Source organism: Phoenix dactylifera, chromosome 4 (genome assembly GCF_009389715.1).
Source record: "Phoenix dactylifera cultivar Barhee BC4 chromosome 4, palm_55x_up_171113_PBpolish2nd_filt_p, whole genome shotgun sequence".
Classification (NCBI taxonomy): Eukaryota; Viridiplantae; Streptophyta; class Magnoliopsida; order Arecales; family Arecaceae; genus Phoenix; species Phoenix dactylifera.
Genome location: NC_052395.1, coordinates 12,098,670 through 12,122,766, shown reverse-complemented (window position 1 = coordinate 12,122,766; position 24,097 = coordinate 12,098,670). Strand labels below are relative to the sequence as shown.

Sequence of the window (24,097 nt, the reverse complement as noted above, 5' to 3'; positions counted from 1 at the left end):
CACATGGAAAGACTAAAGTTAATTACTCTTGTATTGGAAAATCCAAGAGTCACATGGGAAGTCTAAAGATAATAACTCTGGGAGTTATTAAGGAGGTCTAATGGCCACCTCTTATGCCTATAAATAGGCGGTTGTTGTGAAGGCCTTTAGAAGATGATACTCTCTCCCTTCTCCTTGATAACCTTGTACCTCAACTTGGAGTGGTCCAAGTATATTGTGGAAAAGGGTTCAGTTCAGTCATCATAGTACTTCCTCGCGAGCTAGCACTTCCGGGGATGTCGATCTACCCAGGGCTTCGCGTGGACGATCTATGGAGGCTGGATGTATTGTGCGGCTGCTGAGCGTGATCAAGGTATCATTAGAAGCCTCCAGCAAAAGGTTGTGATCTGCAAATCAGGTATGAGATTTGATTAAGATTAGATCTTAACATGTAGTTAATCTTTTATGATTATATGTTAGACACATAATCATAGATTTTAGTTTTTACATAAATGTTTACATCATAAAATTCTGGATTTTATGATTAAATGTTTATTGCATGCATAAAATTAAAGTGTTTAATTTTAATTGCTTCCGATTAAAGATTTAAATTGCATGCTCGAAACCTGAAAGGGTTTACTAACATTCACATCATTACTTCGAAAGAGGTAGTGAAAGATATCGAGAGCCGATCATTCGTATTTGCACTTGTGGCTCGAGTTATCAGTGTGGAGTCCAGTTTTGAGCACTCCGCCGCCGTAGCTCCCTTTATGGAGGAGTTTCACTCTGTCTTCCCTGATGATCTTTCGGATACACTTCCACTAATGCGTGATGTCCAGGATACAATTGATTTAGTTTTGGAAACATCTTTGCCCAACCTTCCACATCGTAGGCTCAACCTAAATGAACATGCTGAGCTGAAACGTCAAGTGGACGAACTCCTCACAAGAGGGTATGTTCGTGAGAGCCTAAGCCCCTGCGCTGTGCTTGCACTCCTGAACACCAAGAAAGATGGTTCTTGGAGGAGTTAGATCTTTATTTTTGGTGTCATTTATTATATGACTTCAAATTTTGATATATTTTAAAAATTTTGCAGATGGATGGTTACCTGAGGGAACATTCTCCTTGTTATCTTTCCAGAAGGTACCCAGATGCGTGTACACATCTAGAAATTTATGAATACAAGGGGTGGTATGGGCCTGTTAGGCTGCCAATCCGCAGCATCAATATTTTACCTGGAAGTCAGATCAATGGCCGCGAGCAAGAAAAGACTGTTGTTATTGTCAGTCTATACTACAACATTAATGTTTGATCAAGATTCGTCGTACCGGTACCGAGACCTTGTATCGGTACCATACTATTATAGTGTCGGTATGGTACGGTACGCGGTACGCCGACATATTGAGTGTCAGTACGCCATCGGTATTGGACCGGTACGGTACGGTACAACATACCATGTGTTTGATAGAGGATAGTCTTCTCTGGGAGAGCAATTAAATAGTCATTGTTGAACAAGGGGAGTTTGACCATGGTAATGTCATGGCCTTCCATCATATTAAAATCTGCTCTTGAAAAACACTCCTGGATAGAAAAGTTATTTTAGTTGGACCTTTCTAAATTTATCTCTAGTTTTTGGACACAGGTATCTTGTCAACTTTTACACCTCTGATTTTTTGTCAAGATTAAGTGGCCGCCCCACCTTTCAAAGTACGTTGTTTGTGACATCAATTTGAACAACTACTTGTCTCCTCAATTCCTAGGGCTGTTAGGACAGAGCAACCTTTCAAGTGATGATTGTGTAATGCCCATGAAAGAATGGCTATTGGAGTCCGCCTAACATAATATTTGTCTAACGGTCATATCTATTACTTTGTTCAGTGCAAATTCAAGAGTCTCGGCATGAAAACAAAAAAAGAAAAACTGGACATAATTTTCCAACAGTTTTCCTGTTGTTTGATACGTTACTATGTTCCCTCAAAGCTTACACTTTCACCTCCTGTTGCTGCATATGTTCATATGTTTTCTGAAATCTTATGATTCACCATTTGTATATGAGGTTGTTAGACATTTTGGTTCGCTTCAGTGCTGTAAGAAGTTTAGCAAAAGAAAACTTTTGTACCCCCATATTCTTGGCTGTTCAATAGTACGAGAGTGAGAATCATGTCTAGCCAGACATCATGAAACTAACAGCTGCCTTTTCTTTTGCATTTAGGTTTATCAAGGAGGATGGCACTGTAAGCGCTATGATTATCCTACCTCCATCGAAACCAATTTCTGCAAAGCACTATAGTGGTCCCAATGCGTGAAACCTGCAAGTGTTGAAGCCTGAAGAGATAATGTTGAAATGTGAAGACACGTAAAGAGATGAAACCAGTCCAACAAAAAAAAAAGGAACTGAAACCACACATAGCAGGCACAATATTGGCTGCATGGCATTCAGGCATATGCCATTTTCAGGATTTGTTTGTTGACTGTTGGCAATGGCTGGTGTCTGAAAGACCGGAATAATATATGATGGACTTATTTGGGAGATTTTTTTTTTCCCTGACATTGTTGGTAACCATCCATGGTCCGCCCTCCCTCTCCCTGCCTTTGTTGAGGAAAATGCTAAGGATCACCTGCCAGATAACCGCTCAGTTCATTAGGCGACCCATTCCCTCGTGTATCACACCAGTCTTCAGCTGGCATATCAGCCTGGCGAATTGAGTGATGGTCTGGCAGGTGATTAGCAGTGGTGCTCTTTTGTTAAGTAGGTATATAAGGGTTTTTTTTTGGCACCAAGGATGCCTTGTTTATTACAGCAGAAAGGAATTTTTAATTTTATTTGGAAGGGAAGGTGATTTAAGCATATGCTGATCTATTGTCAACATTGGGTTTGGCAGAAATGATCTCGTGGCTTAGTTTGGAATCATTTCTAGGGTGCTTTGGTCAACAATATTCCTTGGCGGTTCTGAGCTCTCATTGGTCTGCAGGCAGTGATGGACACACGTTGAAGCAGGCATGTAAGCTTTTTGCGTACTGTCTATTTGGCTGAAGCAATATTCATGTAATTTAATCTATTGCAACTTTACCATTCTAAGAGCTTGATAAATGTGTCATTGCTCTTAGAATGGTAAAGTTGCAATAGATTGAATACACGAATATTGCTGAAGCTGTGATTGCCTCTTTTATCTTAATAGATACGGTGAAGCTCCTTGCTTCCTCTTGTTTCCATCAAAAGATAAATGTGTGATTGCAGATAGGCTGAAGACATGCAGTTCTTACCAATTGCTTGGAGAAGAGAAGCCAGGTAATTGTTGTTGATACAGTATTTTGTCTTTTTTTCTATTATACATCTGGGTCGAGTCTAGGGGTTTATAATCAAGGAAACTAGTAGAATTACTTCGCTCAATGGTGAATTGGGCTTGGTCCCAATGGTCACAATCCTTTCCTTAAACATCAAAGATTCCAGGTTCGAATCTTGGATAGTGGATTTCCAAGAATCTGGACTTCAGTTGAGTCTTGACGATCACAGTTGGGGCTGCAAATGATCCAAGTTGTTGAAACAGTAAATAAAGCTTGTGATTGTCTTGGGACTCATGAACAAGCGAGCTAGAGCACCTTATCTAAAGCTTTGGCTGGCTCAGGGTGAGCTCGATCAACACTTTTAGATAAAATACCAGGCTTGCCTCATTTGCACCCTGATCATGATTTACCAATATAGGTAAACCAACTATCCTGGAACAACCCCTCCTCTCTCTCTCTATGAGCCCTACTTAATTGTTGATTATCAGATTTGTTTTTTGGAGAATCAGATAATAAATGTACATTAGAGATCTATTAGCCAATGTAATGAGAAATAGAAAACATGTTTCAAAAGATCATGTTGTTTGAGTTGGTTTTTGAACCTTTTGTACCTAAGTTTTAAATCTATTTGTGTGAAAGAATTGAACCTATTGCATTACTAGCTTAAATGAATGTTTACTGACCTTTTCTTTAAAAAATTAATGTCTACTAACTAGAATATATCTCTTTAGTTGCTTAGACAAGGACTAACTTGTAGGTGGATTTGAATTTAATAGATATTGTTTAATGTAATAGGCAATTAAAAGGTTAGAAAATGGATTGTTGTTCTTTTTATAGAAAGTTGCTATCTATTTTGAGCACATAAATGCCATCATATACTACTTCAAGGTCCTCAACTATGTATGTTTTTTTCCCCCTTTATTTTGTGATGTTTCATGGTCAGTTATATGCTCCAGATGCATCAGAAGATAGAAGTTGTGAAGGATGGGCAAATCAGATTCTCTCCCAAACAAGAATCATAGTACATACTCTTCCATAATTTTCAGCCTAGTTGGCCACTTGATATGCCTTTCCATTAGTGATTTATATTGTGTCTATGTAGTTAATCATGCAGTAGTCTATTCGTGAAAAATTTTATGTTTCTGCATTGTTTTTCCTTTTTTAAAAGCTTTGTTATCCATTTTTTTATCTGTTTAGTATTAAACTCTACATTTCTTGTGCATTTGTCCATCTATGTATTACACCTTTCCAGGGAATGTATATCTAGCTTTTGGTATCCATCTATTTATTGGGTTGTTGAATTAAACTATTAATGGAGACTAACATGCACTATCATTATTCAAGCTCAAAATATTTGAGGATGTACCATCCATAATTCAACTTTGCAGAACAGGGGGGCATGATTACTAAGATGAACACTATTTTATTCAAAGAACTATGAATATTATCCAAAAAAGTGCGACTTTGTAGAGATGGACTCGCTCTAGAAATGAGCAAATTCATGAGCAATAAATTCCCTATCTTCCTCTTGTTGAAATTCCTTCAATTTTCAAACAAAAAGAACAAATTAAGTAGTTAGATTATATATATATATATATATATATATATATATATATATATATATATATATATATATATATATATTAATCTACATCTTTTAATAAAATTAAAAGAATATGATGCTACCTCTCGTCTGGATTGCACATGCCACCCCTGTACCATAATATAATGGGAGAAAAAAAAGGCTGTTATTTAACTTTATTTTGGCCGTCAGAATAATAATTTTATTGACCGACCCACTCGAGTAGCCGACCGGAACCATGATCCATGATGTCCCACATGCCAACTTGTCTCTCCGGTGGTTTCCACCAGTAATTTAAGATCCGACGGTTGCCCCCCGGTCCGAACTCCATGGGAGATCCCAATTATGGAAGCCTTCAATCCTACGACACAAAATCCTCTTGTCGCTTCCAATGGATCTTCTCCAGCACCCCATTTCTCACTAATTCACTTAATTATTAATTATCCTAATCTAATCAGATAAAAGCAAAAAAAATGAAAAGAAAAAAGGAGAAAGAGAGAAAACCCGGATTGCATCCGACCACAACCTTGTTCTGGTTAGTACCTTACACATCATTCCTGTTCATAGCCTTTTTAGATTTGAGTAAATCTGGCTCTCCTACCCCTGATCGTGGGACATGGTATAGGAGGCTTGGTAGACACCAGTGTGTGTGTGTGTGTGGGAGTTGGGGGGGGGGGGGGGGGGGGGGGTGTTATGTACAGGGTCACCCGCAAGTTGATGTTAACGAGACGCCGATTAGCCAGATGGGAACCGAAAAGAGGTGGGAGACATTTTTCGGAGAGTGGAGGACACAGAGACGGCTATTGCCATGCTCCAAGCCTTAGATGCTAGCAGGGTAGGGCTATCTGACTCTGATCAAGGAGATCTTAGGGATCTATTTGCCAGACATCATTCTCTCAGGTAGCAGGAGGTATTCTGCAGACAGAAATCACGGATCCAGTGGATTGTGGAGGGGGACATGAATACCAAGTTCTTCCGCCAGTCCACTATTATTCGGTGGCAGAGGAATAGAGTCAGCAGGATCAGGAACTGCAGTGGCCAGATGACAGAGGATCCTGATGACATCAGACGAATACTACAGCAGTTCTTCAGGCTGAGGTGGACTATTTCGGGGGGCAGCAGCAGTGTGATGAGTGAGCCAGCTCCCTCAGCGAGGGTCACGGAGGTCGAGAACACGGCCTTGGTTAGCCCAGTGTCAGAGTTGGGGTTCGGGATGCACTATGGTCCCTGGGGGAGGACAAAGCCCCCGGCCCGGATGGTTTCCCCTCGGTCTTCTTTAGGAGGTACTGGCAGATCATCGAGCAGGAGGTGATGGCAGCCATTCAGCAGTTCTTTGTTACCTCGACGATGCCTGAAGAGTGGTAGAGGACCTTCATCACATTAATTCTGAAGAGGTAGGATCCGGCGGAGCCGAGCCACCCTAGACCAATTAGTCTGTGCACCACCCTATACAAGTCACTGGCGAAGATCCTGGTCCAGCGGCTGAGAGGGATTCTTTCCAGACTGATTTGCCCTGAGCAGGGGGTTTTTGTGGGTGGCTGGTCCATCTCAGACAATGTGCTTATAGACCATGAGTTCATGAGTGACTTACAGAGGGCACCGAGATTCGGGTTTCATCCCCAGTGGATCAGGTGGATCCAGTTGTATATCCAGTCTCCATCCTTCGCCATCCTGGTGGATGGATCCCCCTCGCAGTTGGGCTGCCCTTTGTCACCGCTGTTGTTTATCATCTGTGCCGACTACCTATCTCGGGCCCTCCACCATGCCATAAAGCTGCAGGAGGTGGAGGCATATAGACTGTCGTCGGAGTCTTCTTCTTAGATCTCGCATCTACTCTTCGCCGACAACTGCCTATTGCTTGCTCGGGCGACTAGGCGGTCGGCCTTGGGCATACGAAGGATCTTGAGGGAGTACTGCACAGTCTCTGGCCAGGAAGTCAATATGGAAAAGTCAGTCATTTGTTTTAGTCCGAAGACCTATCCCTAGGTGAGTGGCAGTTTCTCGTATCCTGGAGGTTGGGGAGCAGAAGGGTACTCTGACCTACCTGGGGGTCTCGATCACTGGCAGGCGGCTCTACAGAACGGAGTGCATTCATATGGAGCAGGGCATTAGGTGCAGACTGGAGAGCTGGCAGGCCAGCACCCTCTCCACGATGGGCCGGGTCATTCTCATTCAGTTAGTACTGAGTTCGATCCCTGTCTATTTGATGTCCCACTGTGGAGTGATTGGTTATACCCCTATTTGATTTTGATGAGCTCAAAGCATTTGAGTATATTTTAAGTTATACTAATGAATTCAATCTAGAGTTTCAGGCAAATATATGTGAATTTATCTTTAAAAGCATTGAGCTGTTGTTCAAGATTATTCGGCTAAGTGTTGAACACAATTAAGCCAAAGTCTGAAGCTCGAGTCGACTCCGGAAGCTTGCGAGTCGACTTCAAGTGTTTCAGGGATTCTGGCACAAGCTCGAGTCGACTCCGGTACACTACGAGTCGACTCCGACTGAGAACTGACAGAAGGACAGAAAGTTGATTTTCAGACCCTGTCAGCGAGTCGACTCTAGAAGGGTTCGAGTCGACTCCGATGGTTGCCGAGTCGACTTCCGACGTTTCTGAGTCGACTCCTAAGGGTAACAGAAGAAAGACAGAACGATGTATTTCAGACCCTGCAACCGAGTCGACTCCAAAAGGTTACGAGTCGACTCCGAAGTTTGACGAGTCGACTCCTAGTTACGTCCGAGTCGACTCTCAGAGGAAAGCAAGACTAAAAGTCAGAGAACCAACTTCGGGCTCTGAGAGCCGAGTCAACTCCAAGACTATCCAAGTCAACTCCGAGGCAGTTCAACTCCAAAGACAGAGGATCAGTTTTCGGGCTCTGAGAGCCGAGGCGACTCCAAGACGATCCGACTCGACTCCGAGGCAGTTCAACTCCAAAGACAGAAGATCAGTTTTTGGGCTCTGAGAGCCGAGTCGACTCCAAGATGATCCGAGTCGACTCGAGAAAGAAATGCAGAAAAATTGATCTCTGGAACCCCAAGAACGAGTCGTCTCCAGAGGATCGGGTCATCTCCGGATATTGGCGAGTCGACTCCAGGTTTGGCCGAGTCGACTCCAGAACGGGACAGCACTTTAATTCAAATCCTGACCAGTGGGCGAGTCGTCTCCAGTAAAGCATGAGTCGACTCCAGCAACAGCCGAGTCGACTCCAGATCGAGCGAGTCGACTCCGACCCCAACGGATACATTGTCAGCAGTTGCAGATTGTGCAGAACGGCCACAAATTGGTGTCTAACGGCTAGTTTTCAATGGGGACTGCTTAAATAGTCAGAGTGAACAGTAGCAGACACCAAGAGAGCTATTCCATTCAAACAAAAAGGGATTTCCACCGACCAAAGGCTCTTAAGAGTAAATACAAGTGAAAGAAGGAAGAAGCGCATTGAACTCCATCCAACAAACTCTTTCCTTCGCATTCAAGGCTCTCCTTCTGACATCAAATCTCTAGCGCATTCAAAGAAGAGACTCAGAGTTCGAGAAGCCCCTTTCTTCCTCTTCCAAAATCTGTTTGAGGGCTTCTAACTCTTCTCTTTTCATATTGTTTAATATTTGCTTATTAAGAAGCTTTCCTTGTAACTTTTCCCAATCTATTTTCTTACTTGATTCAATCAGGGGATTGAATTAAGGGTTGTAAGGTTTGTTGGTGAGCCAAAGTTAAAAACCAACGGTGTAAGGGTTCGATTGTGATTCCGGAAAAACAATCGGGTGGTTCTAGTCGGTGAGCCTGTGAAAACCGACCGAGTTCGTTGTGATCTCGTGAAAACAACAAGTTGGGTTGTGAACTTGTAAAACAACCGGCTGTAATTCTAGGGATTATAGTGAACTCCCAAGTGAAGCTTGGGAAGTGGACGTAGGAGCAATGGTTAGCTCCGAATCACTATAAAACCTCTTGTGTTTGTAATTGGTTCATTGTCTCTTCCATCCTCTCCACTCACTACTACTAGTAATCTAATTAATCTGCCTGCAATAATCTTAATTAGTTACTCATTAAGTTTTAATTTGTAATTATTACTTAAAACCCAATTCACCCCCCCCCCCCCCCTCTTGGGTTGTCTTCTTGGGCAACACCCACACGATGGTGCCGAGCGATGTGTTGAGCCACATGGAGTGATATTTCAGGAGTTTTCTATGAGGGCGATATGGGGGGCAGAAGTGGAGTTCACCTGCTAGCTTAGGAGACCGTTTGCCAGCCAACTAGCTGCGGTGGGTTGGGTATTCACTCATTGACTGACTGAGCCACCTGCGACCGAGATCCACCGCCTCCGTCGACTCGCCGGTAAGCCCTTCATTTTTTTTGCTCTTCATCCCGTTGAGTTCTTCCTTTCAGCCCCCAACCGAGATCATTCTTGGATTTCTTCTTCACGGCCGAGCCACCGCGGCACTCTGCCACCGGCCACGACCACTCTGCCGACGGCCTCGCCACCCCCCTGCGAGCCGCTGGCCGGGCCATCGGCCTCCTTCTTCTTCTTTTTCCCTCTTGGTTTTCTCCCATCCGTGGGGATTTGGGGAAGAAGAAGGCCCATCGTGGGCCGAACTGGGCCAAGCTTGGGCCTTGTTCACTGTGGGTCCAACTTGGGCTCAGTCCAGTCGTGTTGGGCCTAGATGGGTCGTACCCATTGTGGGCCCAATTCAGCCTTATTGGTCCTATTTGGGTCATACCCTTTGTGGGCCAACTTGGCCCAGTTCAGATCCGAAACCCGAAACCCAGTTCAAATCCGAAACCCCAAACCCAATTCAGATCTGAAACCTGAAATCAGAATTCGTTTGGCCAATAAAATGGGGTTTTGTAGTTAAGCCCATGACAATAAATTATTTCCTTCTGCAATTTAGGTTTGATCCCTCTAAGAAAGTTGTATTACGTAAAGGTCCTCAAATGTATTATTAGTCCCTTTACTCAAGTTTTATTATAGAACAATACCCTGTAATTAAGTATTAGTCCCTGTAATGAATTTTATTGTATAAATAATCCATCTAGAGGCCAACTTTGGGGGCCCTATTGGGCCGGGTCTATGCGGGCCCATTGGGCCGGGTCTATACGGGCCCATTGGGCCGTATCCGATGTGGGCCCTATCGGGCCATGCCCATTATGGGCCGACTTTGGGCCCTGTTGGGCCGTGTCCAATAATATTAATTTTGGTTTTGTTTAGCTTTGAAATTAACAAAGAATTTAATTAAACAGGTGTATCTGACATGTTTGCCTGAAGTGGGATTTAAAGCAAAAAGAGGTAAGTAACTTAATACTTCAAGTGTGATTTTTAAATTATTTGATAAACTGATTAGTTTTGACATATGTTTTGTATTCAGTAAAATGGGTCAGGCATGTTAAATTTTATTTAAAAATTATATTATATGCTCTGAAATCCGTGAAATATGACTAGACAGTTTGTGAAATCTATTTTTATATATATGCATTCTCAGCATGGCTATGACCTGTTCTGTTCTGTTCTGGCCCTGCCAATGGAGATTATATGTTGGACCTGTCGACTTGTAATTTGTGAGGAACCGGTTTTGATACCGCGCCACCGGTGATTAGAATAGTAGTTTCTGGACACCGTTGCCACCGGTGACTAACAATAGTGGTTTCTGGCACTCTGTGCAACCCATGCCACTGGGTTACGTGGTCGTAGCCTATTGTATTGAGATTCTGGTATCAGAGTTTTTGGAAAAATGATAATATATTTTGAAAACAATAAAACGATGTTATTTATGATTTATTCCAGACATTATTCTGTATTTTGATCTGATATGCTTTGACCCTACTTTGGGGTATTTTGTTGCTTACTGGGCTAGTGTAACTCATTATTTTATTTTCTTTGTTTTTCAGATCCAGAGGCTTAATCGCATGGGATTGAGAAGTGCATTAGATTTTCCGATGATTTCTTCAGTTATTGGCATTTTAGTTAGATTAGTTTGGACATTTGAATTATGTTAGCAAATGTTATTTTGGAATTTTGTAAGACTGCTTTTGACTGGCTTTAATTATTTATGTCAATTTTAAGCATCTGTGATTAACCCTTAAATAAGTTTTGAACATCTGTATTGGCTTTGATATGTTTCAATGCCTTGCACGCTTGTGTGGCCCGCCGTGCGGGCGTGCGGCGTCTGCCGCGCTCCAGGTTCGGAGCGTGACAAAGATGATCATGAAGAAGATGATCATGGCATGTGGGAAGGCAGTCCCCCTAATTCTTGTTGCTCGATGAGCAGGCTGAAGCCTCGAAAGTCAAACACTGCTTCTGTCTCAACCTCTAGTGGAGCTAGCAGCAGTGTGAGGAAAAGAGAGAGAATGAGGAAGATGGTGAAAGCTCTAAGAGGAATTATACCTGGAGGAGATCGGTTGGATACTCCTGCCATCCTTGATGAAGCTGTTAAATATCTGAAATCCCTCAAAACGGAAATGAAGCAGCTTGGGATACAGAATTTTGGTGACTAAAAGTGGTGAGCAAGGGTTGCAACACAGTGATCTTGAAACTATCTCTAGAGAAATAAAAGACAAGGTAATCTAGTAGAAGTTTCTGATGAGTTAAATTTTGTTATTTTTTCTCTGTAGAACGATAAGACACTGATGCCTATGAAAAGGCTATCATGCTACATGATTAGAGCATGAGAGGGTATCGATGCCTTTCTCTTTGAAGGGTGGGAGTTAGAGGTGGGCAACGGGCCGGGCCGGGCCCCCCGGGCCCAAAGACTAAACGGGCCGTGCCTGGCACGGCCCGTCCAGCACGGAAGGCCAGCCCGGCCCGGCCCCAGGCCCCTCTATTGGTGGGCCGGGCCGGGCACGGCACGCCACGGGCCGTGCCAGGCACGGCCCGCAACGTCTCCAAACGGGCCGTGCCTGGCACGGCCCGCAACGTCTCCAAACGGGCCGTGCCTGGCACGGCCCGCAACGTCTCCAGGCACGGCCCGTCTGGAGAGGGGGGAGGAAAATAGCCGTTTCCAACGGCTATTTTCGTGAAAATGACCCTTTTACCCCTCCCAACAGTCCAATAACGGCTGAATTGAGGGGTATTTTGGGAAAAAAAAATTTTGGGCTTCTATAAATAGCCCATTCCTCCCTCATTCTCACCACACCAAACCTCTCATTCTCTCCTTCTCTATTGCTATTATTTCTCTCTTCTAAAGTGCTCTTCTAGCAATTTAATTTTTAGTTTGCTCAAGTGCTACACAAGAGGAGGTTCCTGTTGAGAAGAGAATGTCGCTTCTGTTGAGAGCACAAGAGGAAGCTCGGAATCTCGGCTCTGCCTCTGCCCTCCGACCCTCTACTCAATTCCTCCTTGCGGTTAGTTTTTATTTTTTGAATTAATCATAGATATGTCATCTTTTGAGGAAAGTCAGTTTGGCATTCCTGTTTCTGAGGGAGAAGAAACTAATCCCCAACCCCCTGTTCCTAGTTCCTCTAGAACTGGTGAACCGAGTGAAGGTCAAACCTCTTCTCGTAAGAGGACTAGTACTGTATGGAATGAATTTGATAGAGTTATGGTTGAGGGAGTCTGGAAAGCTAAATGTAAAAAATGTACCAAACTTTATAGTTGTAGTAGTAGTGGGGGAACAGGGCATTTAAAAAGACATCAAGAGAGTCATAGGATGCATGATTCTCATGCTCAAACTCAAAGTACCCTTAATATACAAGGGGGATTACTTGTAGGTAATTTTGCATATAATCATGAAAATCAAAGAAAAGCACTTGTAAAATGGATAGTTAAGGATGAATTACCTTTTAGTTTATGTGAATCTTTTAATTTTGAAGAATATGTTCAATTAAACCTACAACCTGCTTACAAAAGAACTAGTAGGCGTACATTTAGAAGAGTAGCTATGACCAATTTTTTAGCAATGAAACAAAATTTAATTGAAACACTTTCTACTTTAAATGTAAAAATTTTATTAACTTCTGATATTTGGTCAGCATCTGTAGGTAGTAATTGTTTTATTGCCATTACTGCTCATTATATTGATAATGATTGGCAATTAAATAAACGTATTCTTGCTTTTCATGCTTTTGATTTTCCACATTCTGGGCAACAAATTTCAAATATAATTTATCAAACTGCATGTTCATATAATATTAATGATAAAATTATGTCTATTACTTTTGATAATGCATCTAATAATAATTCTGCTGTTGTATTATTAAAAGACTCATTGCATCCCATATTAGATGGAAATTTACTGCATATTAGATGTGCATGTCATATCTTAAATCTTTCTGTTCAAGCTGGCATGGGCATGATTCAAGATGTGATTTCAAAAATTAGAAATGCAGTTTCTTTTATTCATACTTCTAGATCAAGACTTCAAGAATTTAAGGAATTATGCATAAATCATGGTAAACGTTTTAAAAAATTTAAACTTGATGTAATTACTTGTTGGAACTCCACATATAGCATGATACATGATGCATACCCATATAAAAATTTATTAAGTGCATATATTAATGATCGTGGATTAGGATTTACATTGACTGAAACTGATTGGAATAAAGGAAAAATTTTGGAAGATTTTTTGCTTAGTTTTTATAATGCTACCAATGTTCTTTCTGATATTTATTACCCTACTTCATGTTCATTTTTACAACAAGCATATATAATTAGTCAAAAATTTGCAGAACATAGATATGATGATGTTTTAATGCCTATTATTGACCTAATGGAATCTAAATGGAATGAGTATTGGGACAGGATATGTCCTATGCATAACTTAGCTGCTGTATTTGATCCTAGAGTTAAATTAAATGGCGTGCTAATTTTACTTGATGCATACTCTGAAAATATGAATCAAGATGCTGAATCTGCTAAAGATGAGGTAAAAAAACTTCTTTATGATATTTATGCTATATATGATGAAAAAATTCGTGGATCTAGAACACAAATACAAACCTCTATTTCTCCTTCTAGTAGTTCTCGTTCGTCATCTATTTTTTCATTCATTGCACAGAGAAGACACACATATGCTTCAAGTTCCTCTTCATCTTCTTCATCTTTAAGTAGTGAACTAGAATTTTATTTACGAAATGATCTTCATTCTGCATATGATGAAAATCAAATAGAGAATCTAGATGTATTATCTTGGTGGAAGAGTGTTAGAAATCAATATCCTGTTATGTCTGCAATTGCACGCGATATTTTAGCTGTGCCGATGTCCACGGTAGCATCGGAATCCGCTTTTAGTGCAGGTCGGCGTGTTCTTGACGAAAAGAGAAGTAGGATGACGGGCGAAACGGTGGAGATGCTTCTCTGCTTCAAGGATTGGCTGGATGCTGAGGCAAGACTTCAAGATAAAGGTGGACATAATACAACATCCTCTGATGATGATGATACAAACACTACTGAAGACTGAAGACTGAAGACTGAAGAGTGAATACTGATTCACTGAATCACTGATGATTAGTAAGATTTCTTAATTTTTTATAATTGTACATTTTTATTGTATTCTGGAGGTCAGACCAAGGTCCAAACCTCGGCCCTTTCTTAGTTTCTTATTGTATTCTAGAGGTCAGACCAAGGTCCAAACCTCCCTTCATGTACCATTTTGATTTAAATTAATAAACTGGTAGGGGTCTATGCCAAACCCCCCACCATTAAGGTGGCTTTATATTCATAAATCATAAATTCTTAGTGTTCAATATTTATTAATTTATTAAAAAAATTTATGAAGCATTAATTTTTATCGGGCCGAGCCGGGCCCAGGCCCGGACCGTGTCAGGCCCGCGTGCCAGCCCGGCCCAGGCCCTTATGGGCCGTGCCGTGCTGGCCCGCGGGCCGTGCCGTGCTTGGCCCGCGGGCCTAGACTGGGCCGTGCCGGCCCAGGCCCGAAGCGGGCCGTGCCAGGCACGGCCCGCTGGCCAGGACCCTCTAGCCCAGCACGGCCCTCTCAAAGGGGCTGTGCCAGGCACGGCCCTGTACTGTAGCTGGCGGGCCGTGCCAGGCACGGCCCGCTTCGTGCCGTGCCGTGCCGGGCCGTGGGCGGCCCGGCTCAGTGCCCATCTCTAGTGGGAGTGGGGAGCAAAAGGGCAAAATAGTAGCGGCAGTGAAGGAAAAGGGTTTTGCTTTTTCTTTGCTGGTGAGCCTGCGTTGCCCATGGGATTTGGATGCTTAATTGTGTGTTTGGACTCTTAAAGAGTTGTGCCTTTCCGGTTCCCCTTTATATGCCGACTTTCGGTGGAAGGAGGCTATAATTGTGATGTGGATGTCTGCAGATAGCACCACCATCTCCACCGCGCCTTTTGAAATCCATATCCCAATGGTTCTGATTTAAAATATTTGTATAATAACTTTAAATAAATTCCTTTCTTGAAAAGACAAACATGCTAGATTCCATGCAGAAACAGATTCTTTTGTTGGTGGATTTTGAGGACAATAATAACTGTCATCTGATTTTTCTTTTCTTGAAAGGTTTAAAACATGCCGGAGTTTCACAAACAAAGGGATTCTAATATTATTGGATTTTTGAGAAAAAGAAAAGAGATATTATATACAAGAGATAACGCGTGAGCTTTTTGATTGGGAAGACAAAACAAAGAGTTTGTGGAAGCTTGACTTGCATCAGTACTCACATTCTAAGCTCATGGAATCATAATGTTGTTGGTCTGTTGGAGTTCACGGAAGCACATTACTATCAATTAGAGGAGAGGCTACGAGATTCTTCTTTCAAGTATCCACACCTCAAAACCTCGAGCATGGAATAGAAGGAAGAGCAAAGAGAACAGTACAGAGAGAGAGAGAGAGAGAGAGAGAGAGAGAGAGAGAGAGAGAGAGAGAGTTGATTTTGATTGTTTTATATATATAATAGGGGCTTCTCTTATTGCACCTATATAAGGTGAAGTCTCGATATATATGAGGCTCGAACTCATCTTGAGATAAAGCCCTTCCTCAAGAAGAATTTTATCTCAGACCGAAGACTTCTGAAAGAAAAGGTGGAAGAAAAGAGGCATATTGCATTAGGAGAAAAAAGGTTATTGTAAACAAATCATTTTTAATTTTTAAAATTTAGATTTTAGTTAAATTATTTTAAATCTTAGGTTTTTAGCAACTGCATATAATTAGTGTGTATGTATTTAAGTATATATGTATGTATATATATGCATACCTATATGTATGTAAATGCTTATGTACATGCATGCGTACATATCTACATATGCACGTATATATATACATATATTTGTACATCTACACTTATGTTAATCTATCAACACTCAAAAGTCCAAGCAAAAAGGGCAAGAGATAGTTCCATCCAAACTCTCTCTTAGTCCACTGCCCACTAGCGTTATACTTGTCTAAGGTCCATAAACTTATAACAATTGATGATTAAAAATTCTGAGAATGCTTATTTAGACCTTAGAGGGTATCATCATTTAGATCAGCGCACATTTTAATGCGTCACTTCCCTGCATGCACCAAAAGCATGAGAGCAAGGATGGTATACGGCGTGGAACTCGCTTGGAGACTCTACCAAGTACCATCACATAGCACTACAGCATTTCCGGATTCACTTGTTGGAACTCACTTGTTTGCAGACTGCTCCACTATCTGACCGATCCTTTTGGAATAAGCTACTGATTTTTCTGAGGATCGCTATACAACATTAATGGAGAATTAATAGAGAAAAAAATCACATTTTTGGACTGTGCACTTATTGTGCTAATTTGCTAGTTTCAGATCTTCAATACTTTATTTTGAAAACAGCGAAAAAGATTGAACTGCCTACAAGATCATCAAATTACGAATGGAGGAACAACTGTTTACAACGGCATGAGACAACTGTTGTTAGTTCGGGGGAAATGGCTGGATGTGGCCATAACGGAGGCATTTGGAACTGTGGCAATGCTTGAGTTGATGGTGAGATGCTTTGGAAGCAAATGAAAATCCAGTTTGAAGGTCGCGCATTCAAATCTTGAGGTGTGATGCGTTTTCTCAAGCGTGTGTGTGTACATATATATTAAGAAAAATTTTTAAAAGGATATCGTAACAAACAATACAGGGCTCATCCAAAAAAATATTAGTTGAAAGGACTTATTTGACTTTTCTTGGCTCTGTAGAAATATCTAAGATTCACTTAGTACATAACCAATATGAAACCAAATGCACGCTCACACGGATCCTCATATTTTTTTTAAAATTTTAGACAATAGAAATTTACTTGTAAATATTGTTGGAATTTCTCATAACCATGAGCTTCCATTGATTATGGATTAATTTTAATTTAATTTGTTATATAATAAGAGCTAAGTTGTCGTTTGAATGAATGTTAAGAAGTCTATAATTAATTTGTGATCCCTCACTCTACTTCTATATATATATCTGCCTGTAGAAAAATTCTAGAACAATAAGATCTCTACATTTCTAGAGGCACCTATTCCATTGAGGAAAGGAAGAAGAAGAGGAGGAAGATTAGTAATGGTTGCTTAGGACCATCAGTGTATGCTTCAATTTTTCTTGAGTAGATTCATGGCTTGTTTATTTTGAATTCTAATCTCCTGTAGTCCAAGAAATTCCATCATCTGGTACCAGAATTTTGTAAGAGTTTATATTCAAAATAATAGATCAAATCATGATGAAATAAAAAACCAGAAAAAGGGGCGTACGGAATCAAACAATTAAAAAAAGAAAAGGAAAAAGAGGCTCGCCGCCGTCCCTCCTCCTATCTGGTGGCCGGAGAAGCCACGAGCGGCCGCTTTGGCCGCACCATCGGTGAGCCGGTGAGCGGCTGTGCTGCCGCAAAGGACCTCTTCCGTCGGTCTTCAAGAAGAAGAGGATAGAACCGCCAATCGCCGGGAAACCGGCGGTCGGAGTCGTGGGAGAAGGCGGAGGATCGCCGTCCAACGGATTTCAGCGGCCGCTTGCGGTGATTTGGGTGAGGACGGGCCACCGGATTTGGCGCCCTGCGCCCTCGCGAGGAAGTGCCGTGAGGAAGAAGAGGATTTCGTGTGTTTGGCTTCGCAGGCAAACCAAAAGGGGCAAATTTTCAATTAAGCCCCTGAGAAGATTTTCACAAAAGATTATCTCTAAATTATATTTTGATTCCTATAATGAAATTTTATTACATAAAGGTCTCTAAATAATCATGTTGTCCCTGTACTAAATTTTTATTACGAACTAGTACTATGATAATTAGGTATGCCCCTATAATGAATTTTTATTGCATAAAGGTCGTTGGGCATGTTAGAAATTTTATGTACTTTTAGATTTGAATTGAATAATGATATGTTTTGTGTAGATTTCTATTTTGGAGTGTTGCAATTTTCATTGAATGGTGACCACTAAAGTGGCCTATTTATTGAGATTTGCAGGATTCCTTTGTTTGATGTTTTACAGATTGGGAGATATTTAAATTTTTTTTTTGTAAATTACATGTTACTAGTACATCAAAATTAATGAATGGATTTATAGGCATAGTTGGTTCATCCCTTTTTTGTTTGGTGGATTATAGGTTTTAGTGGATAGTGACCACCAAAGTGGCCCATTCATTGAGATTTGCAGGATTCCTCTATTTGGTGTTTCAGGGGATTGAAAATCATGTTAATTTTTATAGATTGCATGTCATTAGTGCATCAAGGTTAATGAATGAATTTATGGGCATGGCTTGTTGATCCCCCTTTTTTTTTGAAGGGTTGTAGATTTCAGTAGACGGTGACCACCAAAGTGGTCCATTTACTAAAATTTGCAGAATACTTCTATTTGATATTTTGAAGGGATTGAGAGGCGTTGTAGAATTATTGCACACAATCATCTCCCTAAAGGGAGTTTATTGCGTGTGTGTTATAATTCTGAAGTGGAATATTTTTTGACTAGTAAGCGTGCGTGGTCTAGGAATCCATTCTACCAAAGTAGATGGACTCCGAAAGCTGATGATACCTTATTAGCTGATTCTTATGTGTTGATTCTTATGTGGGTCGCTTTCTTTCTGAAGTTTGTGGCATTGCACTCTGTGGGTCGCTTTCTTCCCGAAGTTTGGGGCATTACACTATGTGGGTCGCTTTTTTCCCGAAGTTTGTGGCATTGCACTAAGGGCTCTCATTGAAATAATGCTTATAAATATTTTCAAGCATATTGGTTACCCATATCTGTCCATTAATTAACTGTATAAATGTTGTCTAGAAGTTAGCACCTTTGTTGTGAATTAACACTATTGCTCCTATTGAAAGTTTGACGGGAGCAAACTACTAAATTTAAAAAGGTGATATTGTGGTAGCGTTATCTTGATGGATTTTGATATTGCGTTTAGGGACGATCCTCTATCTTAGGTTACTAGTGGGAGTACCCTAGAACAAAAGGCTCCCTATGAAAAGTGGGAGAAAGCGAATCATTTTAGCTTAACGATCATGAAGAGGTAAAATTGTGTGCAAATCATGAATGTCTATAACTATCAAATCAGCAGTCAATTCTTTACCTACTATCTGAACCGAACAAAATTTGTAGATCTCATTAGTGATCACCCCACCCCTTTCTGGGGTGCTAACGTACAAATCAAACTCTAATGGCACACAAGACAAGTTATGCTGCTCCACAAATATAGATGACGCAAACGAATGTGTAGCACCAGAATCTAATAACATATGGGCATAAATAGATGAAATCGACAATATACTTGACACCATGGTGTTGGATGCTTAAGCATCCTGCTGAGTCAATGCATAAACATGGCCTTGAGTGCGCGGTCTCCCCCTTTCTAATGCTTGGGAGAAGATGGCTGAGCTAATTGAGTTGGAGTAAGAGAAGCTTTCACTTGTTGAGTCTTAGTAGCTTGAGGCTTTTAAACTGATTGAGCTTCCTGCTGATTGCGAGGGCACTCTACTATCTTATGACTCTGCTGGCCATATTTGAAATAAGCACCGGATAACTGCCTACAATTTCTAGTCTATGAGTACCATCACATGCTTCACACTTCGGCTTGTCTTGCTGAGTAGTCTTTCCATAAGATTCTTGCTTCTTTGAATGTCACGATATGCCATGAGATTTTGCAGGCCCGCCAGAATTCTGTCCACCGCGAGTATCAAAATCTATTGCTCCTCTTTTTTGTTTTCCATCTTTAGTATCTTGAGTTTCTTTCCAAATAATCTTCATATTTTTGGCCCTATTAATCAAGCGGTCGAGGCATCTCAAAGTTCGGGGCACCAAAATGTGGCCTCTAAATTGACCAAGAAGACGGAGCTGGTCAATCAATTGTGAATCAACCAATTCTGGGTCAGTCAGCAGTGATACAAGAAGATATTGTTGGAAATCAAACTCGCATGCTTGAATTGATTGAGGAGGTTGTTAGATTAGTACGTTAGTAGAGACAACAACCTCAGCATTCAGTCCAGCAAGATGTTGGTCCAACTTAGGGAGCTAGAATCCAAGATTAACATTTGAACTATCTCAAGGGGTTATGATTGTGGAAGAGTATGAGGCCGACTTTAATAGACTGTATCGGTTTGCTCCCACCCTTGTCATGGATGCAGAGTCCAGGATGAGGAGAATTGAAGAAGGGTTAAAAGCCGAAGGGGCCATTTTTTTGAATTCTGCTATACTCCTATGCTTAGCTGGACCAACATTCTGCTGGACCGACATATTAATCGAACAACCACCTCAATCAATTCAAGCACCTGAGTTTGGTTTCCAACAACATTTTCTTGTATCACCGTTGATTGACCCAAAATTGGTTGATTCATAATTGATTGACCAGCCCCATTTTTTTGGTCAATTTCGAAGGCTACATTGTGCTGCCCCAGACTTTAAGATGCCTCGATCGCTTGGTTAATAGGGCCAAGAATATGGAGATTATTTGGAAAGAAACTCAAGATACCAAAGGTAGGAAGCAAAAGAAGAGGAGCAGAGATTTTGATACTCGTGGTGGATAGAATTCTGGTGGGTCTGCAAAATCTCATGACAAATCTTGGCGTTCAAGAAAGCAAGAATCTTATAGAAAGACTACATAGCAATACAAGCCGAAGTGTGAAGCATGTGGTGGTACTCATAAAACTGAGAATTGTAGACGGTTATCCGGTGCTTGTTTCAAATATGGCCAGCAAGGTCATAAGATAGCAAAATACCCTCGCAATCAGCAGGAATCTCAATCAGTTTAAAAGCCTCAAGCTACTAAAACTCAACAAGTGGAAGCTTCTCTTGCATTAGCTCAGTCAGCTCAGCCATCTTCTCTCAAGCATCAGAAAGAGGGAGACTGCGCACTCAGGGTCGTGTTTATGTATTGACTCAGCAAGATGCTCAAGCATCCAACACTGCGGTATTAGGTATATTGCCAATTATATATATTTATGCCTATATGTAATTTGATTCTGGTGCTACATATTCGTTTGTATCATCTATATTTGTGCAAAAAAATAACTTCTTTTGTGTGCCATTAGAGTTTGATTTGTATGTTAGCACCCCTATAGCTAGGGAATAGGGTGATCGCTAATCAGATTTGCAAGTCTTGCTCAGTTCAGATAGTAGATAGAAAATTGATTGCTGATTTGATAGTCAGACATTCATGATTTTGACATATTTTTGGGTATGAACTGGTTAGCGTCACATTTTGCTACTATTGATTGCTATGATAAACGGATAAATTTTCAGATCCTTAGGAATACTGAATTTAGTTTTATAGGTAGTGGTGCTTATATTGAATTCTATATGCTATACGTGATAATGGTAATGTTAGTCAATTCTTTGTTACCATAAGTAAAAGGTATGTAGAATTTGATAAAGCTGAGGCTAGAGAGCTATGGGATAAATTAATCAATATGAGATTTAATAGTACTGGTGGATGTTCCATTACATTCTTGGTGGTTGGATAGTGGGGCATCTATTTATATTACTAATTCTTTGTAGGGGTTCATAAATAAGCAAAGGGCAAGTAATGATGAAGTCAATGTGTTCGTAGAAAATGGAGTCAAAGTTCAAGTTGAACTTATTAAAGATGTTAGACTACAGTTGGAGTCAGGATTTACTCTTGTTTTAGAAAATATTATTTATATACCGTCCATAAGGCAGAATTTGTTTTCTCTTTCTAAACTTTAGATTTACTTTTGGTAATGAAAAGGTTGAACCTTTTTTTTGGCTCTAAATTTTTTGGTAGAGGTCTTCTATGTGGTAGTTTAGATCGCTTTAACATTGTCTTTAGAAATGAGTTCTCTTCCATATATGTAGATGGTATTGTCTCTAAAAATGATTGGCTAAGGATAAATCCTCAATGTTGTGGTATAAGTGATTGGGTCATATTTTTAGAGAGAGGATTCAAAGGTTAATTAATAATGACATTTTGCCTTTGCTTGACTTTAGTGATTTTCACACTTGTATTGATTGTCTTAGGGGCAAATTTACCAAATCTAAAAGAAAGCAGCGCACACATAGTAATGAACCTTTAGAGCTCATTCATACATATATCAGTGGACCCCTAGATCCTACTATTTATGGTTGTAGGTATTTTATTACTTTTACTGATGATTTTTCTTGCTACGGGTATGTCCACCTTTTTAAGAAAAAATTCGAAGTACTTGACAAGTTTAAAATCTTTAAAATTGAGGTTAAAAAGCAGCATGGGAAGATAATTAAGATGGTGAGATTTGATCGTGGTGGTGCTGGTGAATATTATGGTCTATATGATAAATTTGGCCAACAAATGAAAACACTTGCCAATCACTTGCAAGAACATGGGATAGTTGCTCAATACACCGTTGCTGGAACCCCTGAGCAAAATAGTATAGCTAAGAGGCGTAATCACACTCTTAAGGATATGGTAAGAAGCATGATGAGTGGGTGCATTTCAGGATATCTCTGGAGTGAGGCCTTAAAGACCACTCTATATCTTAAATATGGTTCCTAGTAAGGCAAGTTCCCAAGACATCTTTCGAGTTGTGGGTTAGAAAGAAGGTGAGTATTAACCATTTTCTTTTTTTCTTTCTTTTTTTTTGGGAGGGGGGGGGGGGTCAAAATTTATAATCTATTAGAGAATAAGTTTGGACCTAGAACCACTCGTTGTTACTTCATTAGCTATCCAAATAATTCTAAAGGATATAGATTTTACGCCCTAATAGAGGCACAAAGATTGTTGAATCTATCCATGTTAAGTTTCTAAAGTTTGATATGGACGATTGTAGATGTTCTTATATTGGAGATATGATATTGGAGAAAAGACAGGTTATTGTTCATATTCTTGTTGTCCATGAAAAGATTATATTTCATCTCGTCGAAAAGGCAGTGGAAGAACAACAGTAGATAGCTAAGCCTATTATAGGACCTCCATAGCCAGTTAATGAAATAACAGTAAGAAGATCACTTAGAGAAAGCAACCTACCATTCCTAATGATTATGCAGCTTATTTAGGTGACATTGGTCATGAGATTGATCAAGTCTCATGATCAAGCTATTGCATATTTCCAATCAGATAGTGGCTTAAAGATTTGTGTGATGAGATGCAGTCCATGGCTAGCAATGAATATGGGATCTTGTGGAATTACCTGAGGGGTTTAAGCCTGTAAGATGTAAATTAGTTTTTAAAATCAAGAAAACTCTAACGGTAATATTAAATACTTCAACGCTAGACTTGTTGCAAAAGGGATCACATAAGAAAAAGGTATAGATTGCAATGAGATTTTTTTTCGGATCTCTTGTAAGGATTCCTTCAAAGTATTTATGGCACTGGTAAGCCATTTTGACCTAGAGTTTACATTGATAGTGTACTGAGTATATATGGTATACATAATTGCAAACTTGGAGATATACCTGTAGTTAAGATAAATTCAGCAAAAGTCAGTGTCCTAAAAATGATATAGAAAGAGAATTCATGAAAAAAATACCCTATTCTAATTTTGTGAGCAGTCTGATGGATGCACAAGTCTACACCAGATCGGATATAGCTTATGTTATTGGTGTACTTGGCAGATATATGGCAAATCTAGGTATGGAGCATTGAAAGGCAGCTAAGACAGTTATGAGGTATTTACAAAAAAACAAAAATTTTATGCTAGCATATAGAAGGTTTGATAATCTTGAAATAACTGGATATTGTGATTTTGACTTTGTTGGTTGCATGGATGATATGAAATATACTTTTGGTTATATTTTTATGATAGCTGGAGGAGTTATTTCTTGAAAAAGTTCAAAACAGACTCTTGTGGCTTATTCTACCATGCAAAAGCAGAGTTTATGGTATGTTATGGAGCTACAACTCATGCTATTTGTTGAGAAACTTTATCTTAGAATTTATGATTATTGATTGCATCTCAA

At 40.3% G+C, this 24,097-nt stretch overlaps 2 protein-coding genes across 8 annotated transcripts in view; both read left to right on the top strand.

Moving 5' to 3' along the window:
* The window catches only part of LOC113461296, a 43,487-nt gene extending 32,593 nt beyond the window's left edge, over positions 1–10,894 (top strand). For 2 of the 7 annotated variants that reach the window (XR_005511493.1, XR_005511491.1), the window contains 3 exons: positions 2,192–2,981; positions 3,218–3,268; positions 4,208–4,761. Coding sequence is in view for 2 of the 7 variants with exons in the window: in XM_039125563.1 (XP_038981491.1) it covers positions 2,491–2,548; positions 2,862–2,981; positions 3,218–3,268; positions 4,221–4,285; positions 10,723–10,830 (402 nt within the window). In the remaining 5 variants the exon portion in view is untranslated. Of the gene's footprint in view, positions 1–660; positions 2,982–3,217; positions 3,269–4,207; positions 4,762–10,722 lie in introns of those variants that run through there. The other 5 variants (XM_039125563.1, XM_039125564.1, XR_005511492.1 and 2 more) reach the window with 5 other exon arrangements.
* A 62-nt stretch (positions 10,895–10,956) lies between these two features.
* LOC108510750 (transcription factor bHLH144-like) lies at positions 10,957–11,328 on the top strand. Its single transcript, XM_017840610.1, has one exon. The coding sequence runs from the start codon at positions 10,957–10,959 to the stop codon at positions 11,326–11,328; it is 372 nt and encodes a 123-aa protein (XP_017696099.1).
* Positions 11,329–24,097: the final 12,769 nt, after the last annotated feature.

Excerpts from the sequence above, each read along its gene's own strand:
- LOC108510750 (XM_017840610.1), top strand. The coding sequence starts at position 10,957 with ATGCCTTGCACGCTTGTGTGGCCCGCCGTGCGGGCGTGCGGCGTCTGC.